Source organism: Acomys russatus, chromosome 1 (assembly GCF_903995435.1).
Source record: "Acomys russatus chromosome 1, mAcoRus1.1, whole genome shotgun sequence".
NCBI lineage: Eukaryota > Metazoa > Chordata > Mammalia > Rodentia > Muridae > Acomys > Acomys russatus.
The window spans coordinates 13,461,243-13,481,782 of NC_067137.1; the positions used below are offsets into that span (position 1 = coordinate 13,461,243).

General features: G+C 45.2%; 1 protein-coding gene across 1 annotated transcript in view; it reads right to left on the reverse strand.

Annotated features, from left to right (window-relative positions):
• Arhgef33 (Rho guanine nucleotide exchange factor 33) overlaps nucleotides 1-20,540 on the reverse strand; it is a 79,803-nt gene that overhangs the window by 22,934 nt on the left and 36,329 nt on the right. Inside the window, exons 5-11 of the mRNA XM_051164165.1 lie at nucleotides 14,311-14,475; nucleotides 13,844-13,965; nucleotides 12,442-12,620; nucleotides 8,847-8,906; nucleotides 6,269-6,493; nucleotides 5,124-5,253; nucleotides 445-577 (exon numbers count right to left, since the gene is read on the reverse strand). Of these exons, the coding sequence (XP_051020122.1) occupies nucleotides 445-577; nucleotides 5,124-5,253; nucleotides 6,269-6,493; nucleotides 8,847-8,906; nucleotides 12,442-12,620; nucleotides 13,844-13,965; nucleotides 14,311-14,475 (1,014 nt within the window). The remainder of the gene's footprint in view (nucleotides 1-444; nucleotides 578-5,123; nucleotides 5,254-6,268; nucleotides 6,494-8,846; nucleotides 8,907-12,441; nucleotides 12,621-13,843; nucleotides 13,966-14,310; nucleotides 14,476-20,540) is intronic.

Genomic DNA, 20,540 nt, shown 5'->3' on the forward strand with positions numbered 1-20,540 from the left:
AATGAAAATATATACTACTCTTCGTGCTTATTTTATATGTATATATGGTTACATACATGCTTGAAAGTATATATGTCATATATACAAGTCTGATATATAGACATATGTATATACATATATATAAACTCACATATATAAATCCATATATACATATACATGCATAATCAGTGGAGGCCATAGTAGCATACTACAAAGTTGTGAATCAGAAGGTAGAAGATTTAACAGGGTCCTGCCATAGATGACCAACTACCTAGCAAGCTGGGTGATTTCAGCAAAGCCCTCGAATCTGAACCTACCCCATTAACTGTAGCGTGGGGAGGGTTAGCCCGGGTATCAGGGCTTCTTCTACCTTTGAAACTTGCTGCTTCCTGATTCCCCATCAGGAGAAGCAGCTGAGCGAGACACAAATCCACTCAAGAGTATGCAGAGGGGGAGACACCTTACCTCATCATTGGTCAGCTTCAGGAATAAGTCTCCAAGGACTCCTTGGCGTGGCCATTTCAGGACCCTTTCCTGTAGCGCATGAAGCAAATCCAAGTGTTGCTGGACGAGGTAGCGCAAAGAGCCAGGGAAGAGGCTTGGGACAGAGCGAAAGAACAATCACACACGCCAGGGAAGGAAGAGACGGTCCCATGACAACAAATAGCAGCCCGTGTGGGACCATCCACAACACTCTCACTGGCCCCTGTTCAGGATTTTTACATTTCTTTTTAACAGAGCAGGCATCCTCAGACAATAGATAAGGTCCCTTTACTGATGACCCCCGGATACAAATGTGACTGACCGAACCATAAAGAACTCATCACATGAATGACCTTTTTAAAACTAACCTGGGATCGTTTTCATTTATGCCACACTCAGTAGAAATTCTAAAGGAAATCATTTTCAGTGCTTTAGATTCCAAGTTGATTGATACCCAAGCCGCCTACTGGCTAGAAGAGTGTCAACTGGGTTAGTGGTAAGGTTTGGCTGACACTGGCAGGTGAAATTTCAGGGTCAGGGCAATGAGGGAGCTCCAAAAAGCCACTCTGGGCAAGGATGGTCTGTTGCCTGGCTCTCCGCCGACTGGAGACTAGGGCTGATGAGCATGCTGCTTGTGTTTCACAGAGCCTCTTTCCCACTTCAAAGTTCTTTCCTCTACCTGTCTGTGTGCCTCATTTCTAACCCCAGAGGAAATGCAGACATGAGACGTCAGAGAAGGCTGGAGTGGAGAAAAGAGAGACAGAGAGAATCCTCCAAGGGCAAAGGGGCCAGGACAGAGAAGGGTGCTGTAAGCAGGGGCCGACAGGAGCAAGATAAGAAGAAGCCGAAGACAGTGCAGTTCGCTGCCCAACAGCAAGGATCCGAGCTCTTATTTGATGGCACATAGAAATTCCAAGTAGATTTCCTTGCACCTTCAATGTGACACACTTAACACAGATATGAAGGCCTACTTGTCTCTAGGAACTGAATAAAATTAAACATTTCCAAAGAGTGTGATGAACATACATGTGTGGGCCATCGAGGTGATCGGCCTCGGGCAGACCTCTGCATTAGATAGGACGGCAGATTAAACATCGAGGTGACTGGCCACAGGCAGACCTCTGCATTAGATAGGACGGCAGATTAAAAAGAGAGGTTTTGTCTGTTGTGCTTTTTCCTCCATTTCTAAGCAAAGCAAATACTTCCGCGGAGCTGAGGCTTGGAGAAGAGGGAAAACACCAGAATAGGGCACTGAGCTCTCTTCTGAAAAAATGCAAGGAAACCTGCCATGACTGCGACCCATTTTAGCCCTCTGGTCTGTGAGTGCTGGCATACACGAAGCTGGCTGGCTCTAAGACAAAGAGCGAGGCCTCTTACTCATAGCAAAGTGTTCCTGGAAGATCTAAATAACCTGTTCAGACCACATAGGAGCTCAGAGGGGAAGCCAGGGAACCGGCAGGCTAGGGAAAGACAGACCAGCAGGCCAGGGAAAGACCGGAAGCCTGGAAGAAAGCACAACGGCTTACACTAGAAGAGCAAAGCTGTACCAGCGGATGCAGATGCCGAAGCTTCTCCACCACCCGGAGGCCGCAGGGGATGCTGGGCTAGGGTCACGGTGCGATAACAAATGGCTGAATGAAGCTGCGGCACCATATTAAGGCATGACTTTGGGGCATGTTGTCCATGTGAATCGTGGGGTACATTCTGGATTCTCTCTCCTCTTTTCCTCCCCGGGCCCTTTCTTTTTGTTTTGAGAATAGTGGCTTGTGCTTTACTGTCACCAGCGTGCCTGGTGAGCCAGAGAGCTGGTACCAACCTCCTTTTGGACTGTCACTGGATAACTGAGGGTTCAGTATAGTATTAGACATGACTAACACTGGCAACAATGGTGGAAATGGTAGAAAAGCAGTGGCCTACAGTGTGTTCTGCACCAGATACTGAAAACAGACCTTCTTTTGTTTTGTTTTTGTTTTTCGAGACAGGGTTTCTCTGTGTAGCCTTGGCTGTCCTAGAATCACTTTGTAGACCAGGCTGGCCTTGAACTCACAGCAATCTGCCTGCCTCTGCTTCCCAAGTGCTGGGATTAAAGGTATGTGCCACTACACCCAGCCTGAAAACAGACTTTTACACTGTTAGCTAGCAAAGATATTATGTGAAGTCAAGGAAGAGTGTAGAGGAATTAAGCCAGGAGAACAGAGTGAGAGAAAGCAGGAAGTACAGCCACCTTTCACTTCTTTCAGGCCTGACTCCCAGACACAATATTCAAGGGCTCTATTTTTTTTTTTTTTTTACAGCAATGTGGATAGCTTCTATAGCCTCAAAGTTCTCTCTCATCTCACCAATAAAATATTTAAATAGTAATTAAAATAAAGGGCATCAAGGAAAATCCAATTATAGTTTCAAATTAGTTAGGTTTGTTCTTGCCGATTAAGCATTGGGCCAAGATAATGCCTGGCTTTAAGACCAGGGGGTCACAACCATACCAAATGGGTTTGGAGAATTAAACACGTGCAATCTGTAGCACGGAGCTCATGACCTGTTGGTAGATGTGGTTCTGAATTCTGTTCCTCAGGTGAAACGGCAATCCTTCTCACAGGTGTTCCTCAGGCTGATCAATCTTAAAATGAATCAAAGAAGCCCAGAACGCTAACTTCCATGAAGCCCAGAATGCTAACTTCTGTGACAGTCTCAGAACACTAACTAACTTCCGTGATAGTCTCTCAGGTGACCCACAGAGTCCGCCCAGGCTTCCTCTAGCTGCGCAAATCCTACAACTCGAGGTGCATTCAGAACGCACAGGGCTGGCCTGAAACGCCTGGGGACTCTTCTGAGCGAAAGCCTAAGGCTGTGTTTTTACAGGTCTGAGAAGGTGGGGCAATGTCAGGTTTGACCATCAGTAGTCACCATCTTCCCCCTGGGGTAGGAAGTGCTGACACCTTGCGGTTTGTGATGAGGGAAGTCACCAAATAAGTTCTCATGGGAAAAGTTGCCACTAGATCTGTGTAAAGTACACCGAGCTTTCAGAAAAGCTTATAAAAGAGAAGATGCAGGGTGAGTGGAAGAGGATGGTGGGAACCCACACGTGGACTAGAAAAGGCAACACTGCCAGACCTAGGACAGGACATTGCACTTTCAGTAACCATCCTCTGAGTTGAAGCTTTGTGCTGCTTGACTGAGGAAAAGCAAAAAGAGGATTGCCTTGACGACCAACACGAACAGCTTCGTCACGCGCATGACGGAGTAAGGATTATCTTATCTATGTGGCTGTGAGCATCCCTGGACCTTACATCTTCCTCTGAGATGGAGGCATCATGGGGTTCTGGTTATTGTTTTTCCAGTCTGGAGATAGCACCCTTGGCCTCCTGAGTGGTAGCTAAGTGCTCTGCACCAGAGCTGTATCCCCCAGTGCTGGTGAAGTTCTAGACCAAGTGTGACACACAGGACCTAGGACTGTGTTCTACCATACATGGCTCTTTGCCAGTTTTATCCGAGATGCCCACATTTATTGAAACTAGAAAGAGACCTTAGGTCCAGAAGCAACGCCACAACAAAAGGCAGATGCCCTTTCCCATTGGAGTCACGTAAATTGAGCAGGTGCTTGACAAAACCAGGAAAGCTATAGAGTCCAGAACCTTTCCACAGCCCCAGAGGAGGGGATGGGAGAGTAAGTCAGGCCATAGTGGGGTCTCTAAGTGGGAAATCATGTGGCCAGATGGGGCAGGGAGGAACAGAAAAAAAATCAAGGCCACTGTGGGAAGATGAAGCAAGGCTCTAGAACCTTCATTATAAATAAAGGGTTGACCATGTCATGTCACCCTTCTGGTCTTTATATTTTTGTTTACCACCATTTTGTAGTAAAATAATCCTTAGAAACAGTCAAGACAGTTGTGGGTTTTTGGGGAGCAGTCCTTCAGCTCAGTCATTTACACGGGCGTGGGGGTGAGTGTTTGGGTGTTTGCGTTTGGGTAGGAGGGGATCTTGAATGGCTGTAGAGTCAAGAAAAATGGGAGGAACCGTAACAAGCAGCAACACAGGAGCTTCCTTAGGTGGATTCATAACTGATGGACCACCAGTGCTTACTGCCTCATAGAATAAGACTGATGGTACTAACGACACTCAGTCCAGACTTCCCATCCATCTGGATCCTTCTTCTCCTTGCTTCATTCTGAATTAGCTCATCTTTATCACATTAGGCCTTTCCTCTGAGCCTTTCTTCTCTCCTTCCTTTTCTCTCCGAACAGAGGGAGGAAAGAGTATTAACCGGGTGTGGGTTGTGACATTAGGGTCAGTGTGTTGGAAGCACACTCTTACACAGTCCCTGGTGTTATGGGATCACCTGAACAAGAATCCTATCAGCCTGTATGTATCATTGTCTAATGGCCCTTAGGACTCGGAGCTCTGCCACATCCGTTTCCTGGGACTTCTGTGACGTCCGCTGTCACTGAGGACATGCAATGTCACAGACTGAAGGCCACACAGACTATATTTGTTTTCTACCTGCTTTGGACCTACGTTTGAGACTTGTCGTCACTGCATGTTCTCTCTTCAAAGACTGTTTCTGGAATTCTCTAGCCCCCCCAGAATTCCCAAGTGGAAACAGCGACTAACTTACCTTAAGTCCTGGTGAACCTGAAAAGCAAAGGCAATGAGTACTTGGGTACCTTCTTTCCTTGGAATTCCTCTTTCCATCGGAGCCCTGGAATGTCGCCTTTATCTTCAGGATCAGGGAGATGTTAATGACGTATTTTCTTTCGGATTCAAGCAGCTCTAGAGCCACAGTTTGCCTTTTTGCTTTAAAACAAGCCCAAGGGAAATTTTTGTTAATCAACTCCCTCCCAAACACTAAGCCAGGCCAAAAAAAAAAAAAAAAAAAAAAAAAAAAAAAAGCGATAAAAAGCACATGGAAAAGCTCAGTTGGCAGTATGTCCATCCCTAGCATATAAAGGAAAACAGAGTCAGGAAAGAAAAAAAAAAAAAGGAAGGAAGGAAGGAAGGAAGGAAGACAGGAGCTTGTTTCAGTGTTTTATTTTGTTTTTTTTTGGGGGGGGGGGGGTTGTTGGGTTTTCTGTTTGTTTTGTTTTTGTTTGGGGGGTTTTGTTTTGTTTTGTTATTTTGCTTCTTCGAGAAAGGGTTTCTCTGTGTAACAGCTCTGGCTACCCTGGGACACGCTCTGTAGCCCAGGTTGACCTCAAACTCTGCCTGCCTCTGCCTCCCAAGTGCTGGAATTAAAGGCGTGCTTGTTTCAGTGTTTAATATGTTGGTGGTGGACTGTTTTGTTTTGTTTCTAAGATTTACTTATTTATTATTATGTATACAGTGCTCTGCCTGTATGTACACGTACAGGCCAGAAGAGGGTATCAGATCACATTATAGGTGGTTGTGAGCCACCATGTGGTTGCTGGGAAGTGAACTCAGGACCTCTGAAAGAGCAGTCAGTGCTCTTAACCTCTCAGCCATCTCTCCAGCCCTGGCGGCAGACTGCTAACAAATGATTGGCATATGGCGAATTTCATGTCATTGACTAAATAGATATTTTCTAAGAACCTTAGCTTTTGTTTTTGTTTTGTTTTCTGAAGCACTACAATATAGAATCTCATAAATACCCTGAATCAATGTGGTGGCCCCACTAAGGAATGTGACCTCTGCTGAGTCCCTTCACCTTTGTAGGCCTTAGGGACTTCCACCTGAAAGACACAGGTGGTGTCACATGTCCATCTATGCTAGCCGGGGTCTAGCCTTCCTGTTCCAAACTCTTGTACATCTCGCTCTTTCCTATTTCTACCCACACACCCCCCTCAGAACTTACCAGCTAAAGAGGTTTCACATAAGACATTTTCCAAGGAGCTGTGTCTACCCTGGCCAGCTTCCTTGAGTTTATCTGGATGATCTTTTGTGACATATTCCTCGCCCCATTCTCTGCCATCCTTAGGCTGTCTCCACAGGCCAGACGTGTGGTGGCCCTTGGACTGGATCTCAGCTGAGAGAGAAGGCTTAAGATTTTCATCTGATTCTGGAGCTGTTGGGTTCACTCCTGAAAAACAATGCTTGCTAGAAAGAACTTTCTTTTTAAAAAAAAAAATTTTTTTTAACAACAACAAAACCAAACTTTCTTCTCTCACATCTGCAGCTTCCCCTCTCACCACTCCTCCCAGCCCTCCCGCTCCCCCCCCCCCCCTCTTTCCCAGGTCCATTCCTCCTCTGTTTCCCTTGAACTAAACTAAACAAAACAAAACAAAAAAAGGGCAGGCCTCCCAGAGATATCCATTGACAAGGCCTAACAAGATACAATAAGACTGGGCACAGAGCCTCATATCAAGGCTGGACAAGGCAACCCAGTAGGAGGAAACCGGTCCCAAGACCAAGCAAAAGAGTCAGAGACACTCCCTCACTCCCACTGTTAGGAGTCCCACAAGAAGATGAAACTATACAACCATAACACTGACAGGACTGGACTTAGCTTAAAGGCCAGTGGCTAGAGTCACATAGCCTCCAAGAGCACCGGCCAATCCCAGTAAGAGTCACATAGCCACAGATAGGATTCTCCCAGAAGCCTTTAAAAGAGCCTCTCTGAGCTCCTCCTCTGGGTCACAGCCATTTTGTATGGATGGTTTACTCCTGCGTCCAGAATAAATGCTCTTTGTTTTTACATACTATTTGAGTCTGGGATCTTCCTTCAGCGATTTTCAGACCCTAACAACACATATGCAGAGAGCCTAGCTCAGACTTCCTGATTGTCTCTTCAGTCTGTGAGCCCTCGTCAGCCCTGCTTAGCTGATCCTGTGGGCTGTGTTCTCATAGTGTCCTCGACCCCCCTGAACTTTCTTTGAAAAAGAAAATAGCCTTTCTTACTCTTAACTAATATACAGTTATATGTCAATGAAGGGTTAAAACTTTCCCAAACTGCAAGCAGTCACCTCTCTCTTTTTGTGGCCCATGTGACCTCTGATTTATTTATTTATTTATTTGTACATAGACTCCACAAAATAAGTAAGTTTTAAAAAAAATGCCAGCATGGTAGTACATACCTGTAATTTCAGCATGTTGGAGATGGAGGCAGGAGGATCAGGAGTTTGATGTTAGCCTTAGCTTCATAGAAAGTTCAAGGCTAGACAGGGTACAGGAGACTGAGACTCAATAGATTAGACTAAACTGGATTAGAAAACTTGTACCATAGGATGACTTAAAGCCACATGTTTGACTTCCTGTATCTGCTTGCTTTCAGCTAAGCATAGCAGGCGCCTGTAGCACTGCTAGGAGGGAGCGCAAGAAGAAGAGACAGAAGGGTACCAAAAACATCTTGGTGGAGGGGGATGTTTTGCTTATTCTAAAGCTCCCTTATCCTATGGATGTTAAGTTGAAAGAAAAGAAAAGGAGAAAGGATGGATGGAAGATTAAATAATGCATACATTCTGGTGACTTATCAACTAAATAAATTTTGGATTAAACTATAAAGTATGCGATGCGAGAAAAAATTGTGTCGCAGAGTATTCCCCTGTGAGACTTCAGCAAATGCTAGCTTATTAGTAACTGGAATGAGAAAGAACTAAGAATTCTGATTTATTCTTCTTTAAAATGTACAGGTTCTCCTCTCTCCCTGATTTAAATGAGTGACTACTGCAGCACATGTGTAGGAATGTAAGTTAGAAACAATGCTTATTCTTGTCTGGTATTATTATGATCTGGATAGGAAGTGACCTCACCAAAGGTCATGGATCAGGTGCAAGCTGTGGGCAGAGTCGGGCTTTAGGGAAGTGACTGGATGACCAGGGCTCAATCTCGCTGCTGGATTCATCCAACAATGGATTCCATTTTTAAATAGAGTATTAGGAGGTGATAAAACCATCAAAGATAAGGCATATTCGCAAGAAACCGGTCACTGGGGATATGACCTTGTAATGTGTGCCTTGTCCGCGATTCCTTCCTATGATTCCCTCTGCTTCCTGGGCGAAGTAAGCAGCATCCTATGCCACAGGCATCCACCCTGCTGCTCTGCCCATCTCATGTCCACAGCAATGAATGAAGCAAGCTGATCCCGGGTTGAAACCAGGAGCTTAAATAAACTCCTCCTCCTTAAGTTGTTTTTCCTCAGGCATTTGCCAAGAAACTGATGAACACATCAGAGTCCATTTCTGTGTGGCTCAGGACTGGCCGAGTGGAGCATGGAACGTGCCAGCACTGGTTAATTGGCTCCGCAGGGCGCCTTGCAAGCCCAGTAACCTGAGTTCAATTTCCAGACACCAGAAAGGTGGAATGAGAAAACCAGCTCCACACAGCTGTCTTCTGACCTCCATACATGTGCAGTAGCATGTGCGCACCCACATTCAACATAATAATAAAAAACGTACAACTAACAAACAAGACCTTAGCCGAGAAGACCCACTTACCAGATCCCATCATTCCCTTCACGTTGCCGTCTCCTACATGAACAGCTCGCAAGTCTTGGGCTGCAGAGAAAGGAAGATTTGACTCAGCATCACTTCTACCGACATGGACTAAGAAGCACCTTCCACGACCCAAGAAAAGGACAGACCCACAGATTTTTATTGTTTCACGAGAGATGGGGGTGATGGAGCAGGGGTGATGCAGTGCAGTGGGGCAAGTTTCTCCTCTGTTAAAGATGCCTGCCCCTACGTGACACCTACTGCAAACAATAGGTTTGGCCCAGCAGAGAGAAGGGATTAGCCCTCCGATGTTTAGAACAAGAATAAGTAGGGATTGAGGGCAATAGCTGCATTTTTTAAAAACCTTTGTGGGCTAGAAGAGTGCAAAGGGACTCCTTGGTTCTGTAAAATCATATTTTCAGGGGCTGGAGAGATAGCTCAGGCGTTACAAGCACTGCTGGTCTTGCAGAGGAATGGGTTCAGTGCCCAGCACCTGTACATACGGTGGGGTGTGACCACCTGTAACTCCAGTCCCAGGGTATCCGTCTTCTGATTCTGACCCCCATATGCACCAGACACATATGTGGTACGCACATACATGTTGGCAAACAGCCATATGCATAAAATGAAATAAAGCTGAAAATAAAGGCTGCTACCTCATTTCTTTGAAGGACGTTTCAAACTTTTCAGTTATAAGCTACATACGAGTGAGGCTTCACATCAGAGGGCCTACATAAAAAGGCTATCTTTTTTTTTTTTTAAGATTTATTTATTATGTATCTAGTATGCATCAGATCACATCATAGATAGTTGTGAGCCACCATGTGGCTGCTGGGAATTGAACCCACAACCTCTGGAAGAACAGTCAGTGCTCTTAACCACTGAGCCATCTCTCTAGGCCCCAAGGCTATCTTTTAAAATGACAGGTAGGGCCATAGGGAAGGCCCTGAGGTTAAGAGCACATACTAATCTTGCCGAGAACCTGAGTTTAATTCCCAGCACCCACACTGAGTGCTTTACATTGTAACCCCAGCTCAATAGGGATCTGACATCTCTGCTGCACTTACCTATACATACTCACACACGGCCACATAGATATAATTAAAAATAAATATTTTTATAAAAATTAAGAAGAAGGAGGGTTAGCCACTTGTGGTATACAGCATCCAAGATGGCTCCCTAGTTTTCCTCATGCCTAGGCATCTGCAGCCTGTGATTCTTCCTGTGAGTGATGCTGGACTTTAGTGACTGTCTTCTGAGGAGCAGCATATGGCAGGAACAATGGATGAGCTGCTTCTCCAGAGAGTAGGTTATAAAAGCTTCAGCTTTTGTCTGAGCATTCTGTGAGACCATGTACCCTGGGGGAAGCCAGGTGGCTGCCCTGTGGAAGAAGCCCACATCACAGGGACTGCCACACCATGTGCTTGAGCCTGGAATAAAATGTCCTGTGTGTACAGCCTTCACATGGCATAACAGCTATGGCCAACACCTCAATAGCAACCTACCTCATGAGAGACCTCAAGAGACGGGTACCCAGGTCAACCCTGCACAGATTCCTGGCTCAGAGAAACCGGAGTTAATGAACGTTTGCCCCTTGAAGCGACTGAATTTGAAGGTAACAGACAACAGTCACACCACCGTGCCATTAAAAAAGGATAAAGCAACACTTTTGAAAGTTTGATCATTTAATTCTGGATTTTAATATGAGCTACCACCAAGTGTATGCATGACACGGCAGTAAAGACAATGTTCCAGAGTTTTTACAACAATCAGTGAAGTAGAACAAACCATGGGTTGCCAATAGGTAGATCCCTTAAACCCAGCTGGGGAGACGGCTCAGCAGAGAAATGTGCTCGCTGCACAAGCCTGGAGCCCTGAGTTTGATCTGAAGTTCGTGATGGAAAGAGAGAACCCACAGTTCTCTACCCTCCATACACATGTGAGGGCACACACTCACATGTAGTCACACACACGCCATATGTACACACCCATGCAAACAATCATAGTAAATAAATAAATGCATGCGGGCGCTGCATTCACCTGGGTTAGCTGTTTTCAGTGGATTTAAAAAAAAAAGTCCCACGGACTTATTCCAGTCCAACAAAAATTGTATAAAGGTGGACATTGTATAAAGAAGCAAAAATTTGCTTTGTAAATCTAATTTTTAGGAGTCTATTTTGTAAGCCAGACAGTAGTAGTGAATGTCTTTAATCCTAGCACTCAGGAAGCAGAGCAGGTGGATCTCTGTAAGTTCTAGGCCAGTGGATCTACAGAGCGAGTTCCTGGACAGCCAGGGCTACACAGAAAAACCCTGTTTCAAAAGCCAAAACACAAAACAAAACCCAAAAGCGAAGAAACAAAAAACAACGCAAAACAAGTCTGTCGTGTGAATCCATGCAGCTGCCCCCAGACTTGGTACTGATGTGACCTCCACTCCGAACCCGTCTTGGGCTCTTCACCTGACCGCACTCACTGGCTGCTAAAAGAAGCACTCGTGTGTGCAAGCAAGAGGCCAGTAACCAGGCAGAGCTGTCCTGAGAAGTCCACCGAGTAAAAGCCACTTGCCTTGGAACTGTAGGCTCAGTTAGTCACAGATATTCACCGTCTGTGAATCGGTGAAACACATGAACCATGAGATGGACACTCATCAACCCTGACGTAGAGATATTTACCCTTGATTGAAAAATCATTGACCCTACCTTTGAGGACTTTCTATAAAAGACTAATACAGGGAGGGAAGGAGGGAGGGAGGGAGAAAGGGAAAGAGGAGAGAGAGAAAGGGAGAGAGAGAGAGAGAGAGGCGATTTCTACATTCATTTTTCTGTATGTAGGCACTTCATTGGACACTCTTGATAATATAATAATGTAGCAGATTCTGCCTTGTTTCGTTTACTTTTTTTTCCTGATCTGAATCATCAGCTCCTTTGGTGCTGCCAGCATGCCATCTTGTGACATCTGTTCTGTACAGTCGGGATGTGGTTGGTGACTGTTTCAGCCCACAGACATCGCCAGCCTGGCTTTTCCAAAGAAACATGGCTACTGAATCACAGCGCCAACAAATAACTTTTTAGAGTGACCTTTTTAAAATAAAAAAAAATCCTGTTCTCTCATGGTTGGTATAGTTGAATGCATTAAATTATTTTTAATCTAAGTGACACTTAGAAGAAGCCAAATTAGTATTTTCCACAAAGAGAAAATATTTAGGCTGGGCGTGGTGGCGCACACCTTTAATCCCAGCACTTTGGGAGGCAGAGGCAGGCGGATCGCTGTGAGTTTGAGGCTAGCCTGGTCTACAAAGTGAGTCCAGGATAGCCAAGGCTACACAGAGAAACCCTGTCTCGAAAAATGAGAGAGAGAGAGAGAGAGAGAGAGAGAGAGAGAGAGAGAGAGAGAGAGAGAGAGAGAGAGAGAGAGAGGAGAACATTTCAAACCAGGCAGTCTCTCTGAATTCTGAGGTCATCTGGTGCCTTCTAAAGTCTAGACAGCAGGGAAGTCCTGGGCAATATGGCAATATTTTATTTTCTTCCCACTTTTACTCAAGCCCCAGGAGTCACGGAGAAAGACATGTGGTTAATTCCCCATGGTGTATAAGCTGTACCTTTTTCGTAGGTCTGGGAAGGCAAAATGTTGGTGAAGTCTTCACTGGGGAGACTGGACTCGGGGACGTTAATGGAGCGGAAGGGACTTCCTTGCGTAGGTGCCGACGTGGGCGCAGACGCAGACGCAGCCGCAGACACAGGCCCGGCCTGTGCGCTATGCTCTTCCTTTTGAGCTTTCCTGGTAAGAAAGGGCTTTGTTCTTAACCTGGTCATTCCGGGGAGCTTCAGTTCAGGGTGATACCAGAGAATGAGCTTTTAGGTTGGACCATATATAACTTTTCTTTTCTTTTTAATGTGTTCCCAAGGCACACACAAGTTGAATCATAGAAATTGCTAATTTTTAAATATAAATTATAAACGGTTCAAGCCAAACAGTTCATATGGTTCAACTTAATCCACCAACTTCAAGTATCTATAAATCACTTCCAATTGTAATGTTTTGAGATCGTGGGACACCAGTGATTTTCCTTTGTTTTAAAACTTTCTATAGTTTCCACAGTATTGCGTTTACTTTATGAGAATGGTTAAAATAAATAAATAAATAAATGAAACTAAACGGTGCCTCAAACGTGTAGAAACAAATCAATTTTCACCACTAAATAGTTTCAGTCCTCATTGCTATATGTTATGGGGATCATAGTTGTTTGCGCTATTAATTTAATGTTATTACAACTAAAGTCGAGCATGTATGCATTTCATGTCTTTTTAATTTCATGTCATATTGTATTAAATAGATTTTCCCATGAAATGGCTACCACCCATTTTTTACTAACCACACTTTGACATGTAGATATGTGTTCGTGCATATGGAGGCCCGGAATTGAAGGAATGAATGCTCCTCCATCACTCTTTTACCTGGTTTCATTGAGTCTGGGTCTTCCAATCAAACCCAAAGTTCACCAGTATGACTAGTTCACCAGCTGGCTTGCACCCTGATGTGACGTTTTTGTGGGTTCTAGAGATCCAAGCTCTGTTGCACAAAGGGTCTTATGGATTCATGTTGAGTGGGTTTGCTTGGTGTGTGTGTGTGTGTGTGTGTGTGTGTACACATGCTCATTTGCCTACAGAAACCAGAAAAGGGTGTTGGGTACCCTGGAGTTGGAGCTGCAGGCATTAGCGTGGTGCTGGGAACTGAATTCTGGTCCTCGGCAAGAGCAGCTGTTTTTGGTTTTGTTTTGGGTTTTTTTTTTTTTTTTTTTTTTTTTTTCCTCCACCATCGAGCCATCCCTCCGGCCCCAGCATTAACCAGCATGTCTGGCTTCATGTCCCCCAGCACAGGCTGGCCGGTGCTGCTCAGGAGCCCGCTTCTAATGCACTAACAGCTGGAGATTTTCTCGGGGCTTCCGTGTAAGAGCCATTGCTTACGGGTTAGCCCCGGGTGAACATCTGTAAGATACTCACTTGGCTTTCACCTTTCGAGATTCTCTTCGCTTCTCCTGTTGAAGCTGCTCGATTTTCTGCTGCATTTCTTCCTGTTTGGAAGTGATGGCCTGGATCATGGACATCGCATTGCTCAGCTCTTCCTACGACGGAATAATGGCTACGTTTTAAAACTGGATGGAACACGGGTTAAGGGAACACGGGTTAAGGGAACACGGCCGTCAGCCTCGTGCAAGCCTTCACCTAGCGCGTACTCTTGAGCGAATGCGGAACGGGAGGTGCAGTGTGCTCTCATTGTGGCCTCTAATTTCAGCCCAGAGCTCAGACACTGAAAACCACGAGAGGGACATTGTTCCCCGATGACTGACAAACTGCTCAGACTGAACGGTCTTACTACCCCTGGGCTGCTGCAAGAAAAAGCAAAGTCCCCACTTCCGGGACAGAGACCGACATACTCTTTTCAGCAGGAAAATAAAAGAGGCTCCCACCTTGAAGTAGTTCAAGGAGTTCTTCATCTCGGTGACTTTCTCTTCCATGGAGCACCTGCAGCTCTTGACCTTCTCTTCCAAAGCGTACTCTCCATGTTGGATCCGCGTCAGTTCCTGCATTGCTTCTGTGAATCCGGTTTTCAGCTCCGAGGCCAGGGCCTGCAGCTAAACAATTCGGGGAGAGTGAACTCGACTTGCCCGTAAGTTAGTATAAGTGGAGCCCTTGCCCCTTGACCTCTTCCTTTCTTTGAGAAAAGAAGCTCTTGAAAACTCTCCTGGGCTTTGTCTACCCACGTCTGGAATCTTTCAGGTGCTTCTGCCCTGATTTGAGCAAGGGAAAGGTCATCCATGCAGTGTGCGTTAGAGTTTGACAAGAGACAACAAACCAAGCAGTTGGTTCTCAGGCACGCGTGGACGCTGCCAGTGCTAACGAGCCCCTCATACAAGAACAAGGCTGACTTAAACCAGGCAGTGGTGGCCCACGCCTTTAATCCCAGCTCAGGAGGCAGAGGCAGGCAGATCTCCTGAGTTCAAGGCCAGCCTGGTCTACAGAGCAAATTCCAGGACAGCCAGGGCTACACAGAGAAACCCAAGCTTAGAAGAAGGAAGAGGAGGAGGAGGAGGAAGAGGAGGAGGAGGAGGAGGAGGAGGAGGAGGAGGAGGAGGAGGAAGAGAAGCAGCTTTCTTGGAAACTAACAGATGTGTGTGAAAAGGCAATTATGATCCAGCACCTGAATTCTGTGAGAGAAAGTAAGGCACAGTGTCTCTGATTATCATCATAACATAAAGAAATTTAATACTTTTTCCTGTAAGAAGTGAAAAAACAAATAAAGAAGGCACTAAAGAACTGGGTGAGTGGTTAAGAGCACTTGATGCTCTTCTAAAGGACTTGAGTTCTGTTCCCAGCACCCACGCCAGGTGGTTCACAACCACCTGTAACGCCAGCTTCACAGGATCCAACATGTTCTGACCTCCAAGGGCAGATAGATACACACATGTACGTACAATCACACAAACAATGAAAATAATACAGATAAATCTTAGTAAGAATTTATTTGAAAAGGAAAAGTGTTTTTTAATTTTTGAGTTTTTTTTTTTTTAATAGGAAAAGAGGTAATGGCATTTTTAACAATGATCCATGTGTTGGTGGCGATGCGAGTTGTTGTCAGCATTTAGGACAGGGCATGGGGGCAAGCACACGCTGCTCATCTTTTGGATGAACACCAGGAGAGGAGATCAATTTTGGAGCCAGGCAGGGTACAAATCCTTTCTCACACGAGGATGGAGAACATAGGCAAACTGGTTAGCCTCTGGGTAGCAGTTTGCTTATCTGTAGAGTTATTATAACAATCACAACTATAAGTAAACGTAAGTTAAGGAGTGCCTTCCCTCCAGCCACATGTTTGAAGTCCTCCCCCCCCCCCCCCCACGTGCTTGGTTACAGAAGTGGTCCAATTTTTTAATTCATGTCTTCTTTAAATGGTAAATCAAAAACACAAACAGAAATGTGGAGAAAATGGAGCACTTCTGAAGATCTGTTTTATTTACTGAGCAAATATAAGAGGCATTTCAACAGAAGCTAAGATGATAGTAAGTTGACATTGTTGTCTTGATTTTTATGATCTGATTGGACATAGACTTCTTAGCTCCACGGCTGTCTTTAAACTAGAAATATTCAGAAGCCTTCATCCATAGTTTAAACTATCATGTCCAGAGAAATGTCGCGGTAGTTAAGAGCACTCACTGTTCTTGCAGCGCACAGTTTGGCTGCCAGCACCCACACCAGGCAGCTCACAGCTGCCTGCAACTCCAGCTCTGGGAGATCTGATGCCCTCTTCTGGCCTGCTTGGGCACTGCACTCATGCACACAAATCCACACATAGACATATAAATATAAATATAATTTTAAATACCTACCAAGTGAGGAGCTAACTGTAAAGCCCAGGCACCTTGACAATCCACATGTGTTTCCACATGTGCAAAATTCTAGACATTTCCAAAACCAGTTCATCCAAATGATCCTAACCTGCTCTGCCACTCTCCACATCCCTTAGCTACAGATGTTTGGGTTCTGTTGTTTTCACTAACAGGTTCTTCGAGAACTGGGAGTAGGAGGAACCAAAGCCATTGTTCTGGGAGAATAAACAGAGCCTGTGTTCCAATCCTTTTTATGAGTTATTATTACTGTGTGCTTGCACACTTGATTGTGGGGAGTGTACGAACACACACGGAAGTCAGACACAACACTGTGTGTGCAGTGGGTTCTCTCCTCTCACCTTTACATGGGTTTGAGATATCAAACTTGGGTCACCAGGCTTGGCCAGCAAGCTCTTTTACCCAATGAAGCATCTCACCAGCCCCTCATTCCAAGCATTTTTAATTAATCTTTGTGATGTCAAAACAAAAACCATGCCGGTTTTAAAACTGGGAAAGGGCAATTCAGCATTTGTTATGGTGCCCTGAGATGGTCCTATCCCTGCCTGGGGGAGAAGTATACTAAGGGAAGTGCTACCCATGGAGACAGGTGGTGTTGTCACAGCTGCCCCAGGTAGACAACAGCAAATGACAACAGCAGAGACAGCAGAAAAGCCGAAAGGACTTTTCCTCAGCTGTAGAACCTCTGCTCTGAAAAAGTTATAAATTCAGACGCATTCTCTAATGACCATATACAGGGATTCTGGGAATTCCATAACTGTTTTGGACTCTCAGCACATTTTCTCCCCAAATGCTTGCGTGAAGTAGCCCCTACTGCCCGCCCATAAGAAGCATCCGAACCCAGACCATCCAGGAAGGAGCAGCCATGTGAACACAGCCACGCGCCTGAGGTGAGGAGTCACTTGTGAGACACCTGGGCTCTTAAAGCCATCTTCAGCTGTGGGCAGACTGGTCCTGCATCCCAACCTGACCTTCTGAGTAAAAGGACTTGGAAGATACAGCCTTTTCTTTCTTTCTTTCTTTCTTTCTTTGTTCTTGTTGTTGTTGTTTTGTTTTGTTTTTTGAGACAGGGTGTCTCTGTGTAGCCTTGGCTGTCCTAGACTTGCTTCACAGACCAGACTGGCCTCGAACTCAAAGAGATCTGCCTGTCTCTGCCTTGGGATTACAGGCATGAGCCACTGCGCCCAGGTGGAAGACAGAGTCTGCACATGGTGCTCTCTCCAGCTCTCCAGTCCGACAGCCCACAGCTCATCCCAAGGATTAGAACCGAGTCTACCATGTTGTCCAACGAGTTGAACATGTCCCTCGTCTCATTCATTTTTTTCATGGAGCTGATCTGGAGAGGTTACAATCCCCTGCCACTGGAGGCCAGTTCAGGGGAGACTGGAGCTTCACAGCCTAGGTTCCACAGAGGGCATCTTAGGCTTAGAAATCGGAGAAGAATTCAAATTCTTCCTAATTACTGCTCATAATTTTCACTTCTTAATGTTCTTTCTTGACTTCTTAACCTTCACAAGATGATTCTAGTAGTTATCTTCCTTTTTCCATCAAACATTTCTTGAGCCTCAAACTAAATGTTCATGAATTCCAACTTGTGTTTTCCACAGCCTTCCCATTGCGCCCCAAAATACTACCAAGGTCGGGAGCTACTATGAGGCTGACTCAAGGGTCTGTGTTGGGGCTTAGGAACTTTGTAAACTCATAAATGTCAATATTTGGGCAACTTCTACAAGTCATTTGAAATTCCTAACATCCCTGGGGGTTCCTCATGAGGCCAAAGATGCCAAAGTTACTGGTTTGGTTTTGCCTTTAATCAAACTGCAGAGAAAACCTGTTTTTTGTTTTTTCTGTGAACCTCCATCTTCCAGTTAGCTCTTTATTAATCCTCAAAGATGCTGTGTTTCACCAGGCATTATGATCACGCCTTTAATCCCAGCACTCAGGAGGCAGAGGCAGGGGAATCTCTGAGTTCGAAGCCAGCCTGGTCTACAGAATGAGTTCCAGAACAGCCAGGGCTATACAAAGAACCCCTGTCTTGAAAAACAAAAATAAAAAAAATAAAAAATGTTGTGTTTAAACTAGGCATTGAGTAATTTAATTCAGATTAACCTAAAACTTACTATATATCCCAGGATGGTCTCAAACTTGCTATAATCCTCCTCTCTCTGTCTCCTGCTAGGGTAACAGACATGAGCCACCATAAGATAACACCATAAACCCAGCTCATAGTTATGCAGTTAGAAGTCTTTTGGCCAAATAATTTATTTCTTTAAACTACCTCTGAGGAAAGGCAGGAAGACAGAAATTATAGGGACAGAGAAAGGAGAGGGATTCCCCCCACTGCTTGAAGTCTATTGTCAACTGAGAAGCAAAAAAATTCCAATATCATTACTGTTTGCTGGCAAGGTTGTTGACATAGAGACAATAGTTATAACAATAAAAGAGGCTTAAGGCTTGGATGTATGTGACATTGGGTGGAGCCTCACTCCTCTCAGATATTCTCACAAACAAAACAATTAGCTTTCTTTTTTAATGGCATGTGTGTGTGTGCGTGTGTGCATGCGTGTGTGTGTGTGTGTGTGTGTGTGTGTGTGTGTGTGTGCTCATATGTTTGTGTGTATGGGCACAGGAGCATGTGTGTCATGGTACATGTCAGAGGACAACCTAGGATGCCAGTCCTTACTTCCTGTTTTGTTTAGGGCAGTGTTTCTTGCTGCTTCCCAGTGGATAAGCCAGTCTAGTGGACCTGAGCTATAGGGCATTCTCCCACCCACTCCGCTCAACTCCCCATAGGCGCACTGAATTACAGGTGTGTGCTGTGCCTGGCTTTGACAGGGTTCTGGGGATCTGCCAGGCTCTCGTGTATTCTATCAGATCATCAGATGACTTTGGGACACAACCTGTGATTTCATCTGAATTCCTTACCGACTCTGCAGAGAATGAGTTCAGAAATGGCCAAATCCTGTGTGTATCCACCGTAAAGACAGCCCAGAGGCTCTCGGAGAAGCCAACCCCTGTACTTTGGAGTTCTCTGCACTTTCTTCCTCACTCTTCACCTTTGTGCTTACAGTCTCTGTCAGTGACTTGCAACTCTGCTTCCTTCACACTGGCTTTTCCTGAACATGCTTTCCATGGTGTGGCCAAGGATCCAGTGTTGCCTGAGGAGCTCTCTGAGGACTTTGCAGGTGTCTGAGGGAGGTGGCGGGAGCTCTCCCTGTCGCTCTGCCATGGATGTTTCCATGACAAAGAGACACGGGTGACTTTGAAAAGTGAAAATTAACCGAGCTCTCACTACTTCGCTATGCCATTAGCGTCCACATCTCCTTCTGTGCTGCAGTGTATGAGAGATGTCCGTGGGGCGGGGCTCATGCTACAGAGGGTTGGTTCGTTCATTTTTGTTCATTTTTCTGCCCCTCATCTTTTTTCCTCCTAGGTTCTTGTTCGTTGGAGTTGGAGTTCTGGTTTTGAGGCATGGCCTCAGTTCTACTGCCTGCACTTCTTCCTAGATTTTCTGTTCATTGAAACAGCGTCTCATGTGGTCCAGGCTGGCCTTGAACTTCTGATGCTCCTGCCTTTGCCCTCCTCAGCCTTCCGAGCGCTGGCATTTAAAAGTCTGTGCCACACTCCACCACACCCAGGTTGATTTTAATGATATTTAAGCTTTTAATTTGTTTTGATTAGAGCTCTTCTTTTTTTTTTTTCCAATACTCTCTCCCACCGGACTGAGAGGCTGCATCAGACCTCTTAGCATAAAGCAGCGTACACATCTTCCAGTTCCTCACTCATTTGTTCAACTGCTGTGTGCTGCCCACGTGCTATGTACCAAGCACTGTGGTTTATGCCGAGAGCGTCAAGAGCAAAGTACTAAGTCCTTGCTTTATCATTTACATTGTAGGTTAGGAGACAGAAAAAAAAAAGATTTATTTTGACACAGGGTCTCAGTATGCAGCCCTGACTACCATGTAACTCACTCTGCTTACCACACTGGCCTCAAACTTACAGAGATCTGCCTGCCTCTGTCTGGACTTGTGCCACCGTGTCCGGTCCTGGACAGTTTTTTTTAAAAAATCAGATTAATATAATAATATCTTCAAGATGGAATCTGCCAAAAAGTGGAGGAAAAGTCACATTTTCTTTCAGCTCTGTTGTCCTTTCTAATGCAGATCATCTTTTCTTACAGTTACCTACCCTCCCTGCCTGCTTTCCTCTTCCTTGAATGTTCCTTCTTGGATAAAAGTTGCTTGGAATTAACAGATTCGTGAAGTGTTCTTTTAAAACAAAAGTGGAATCGTCAA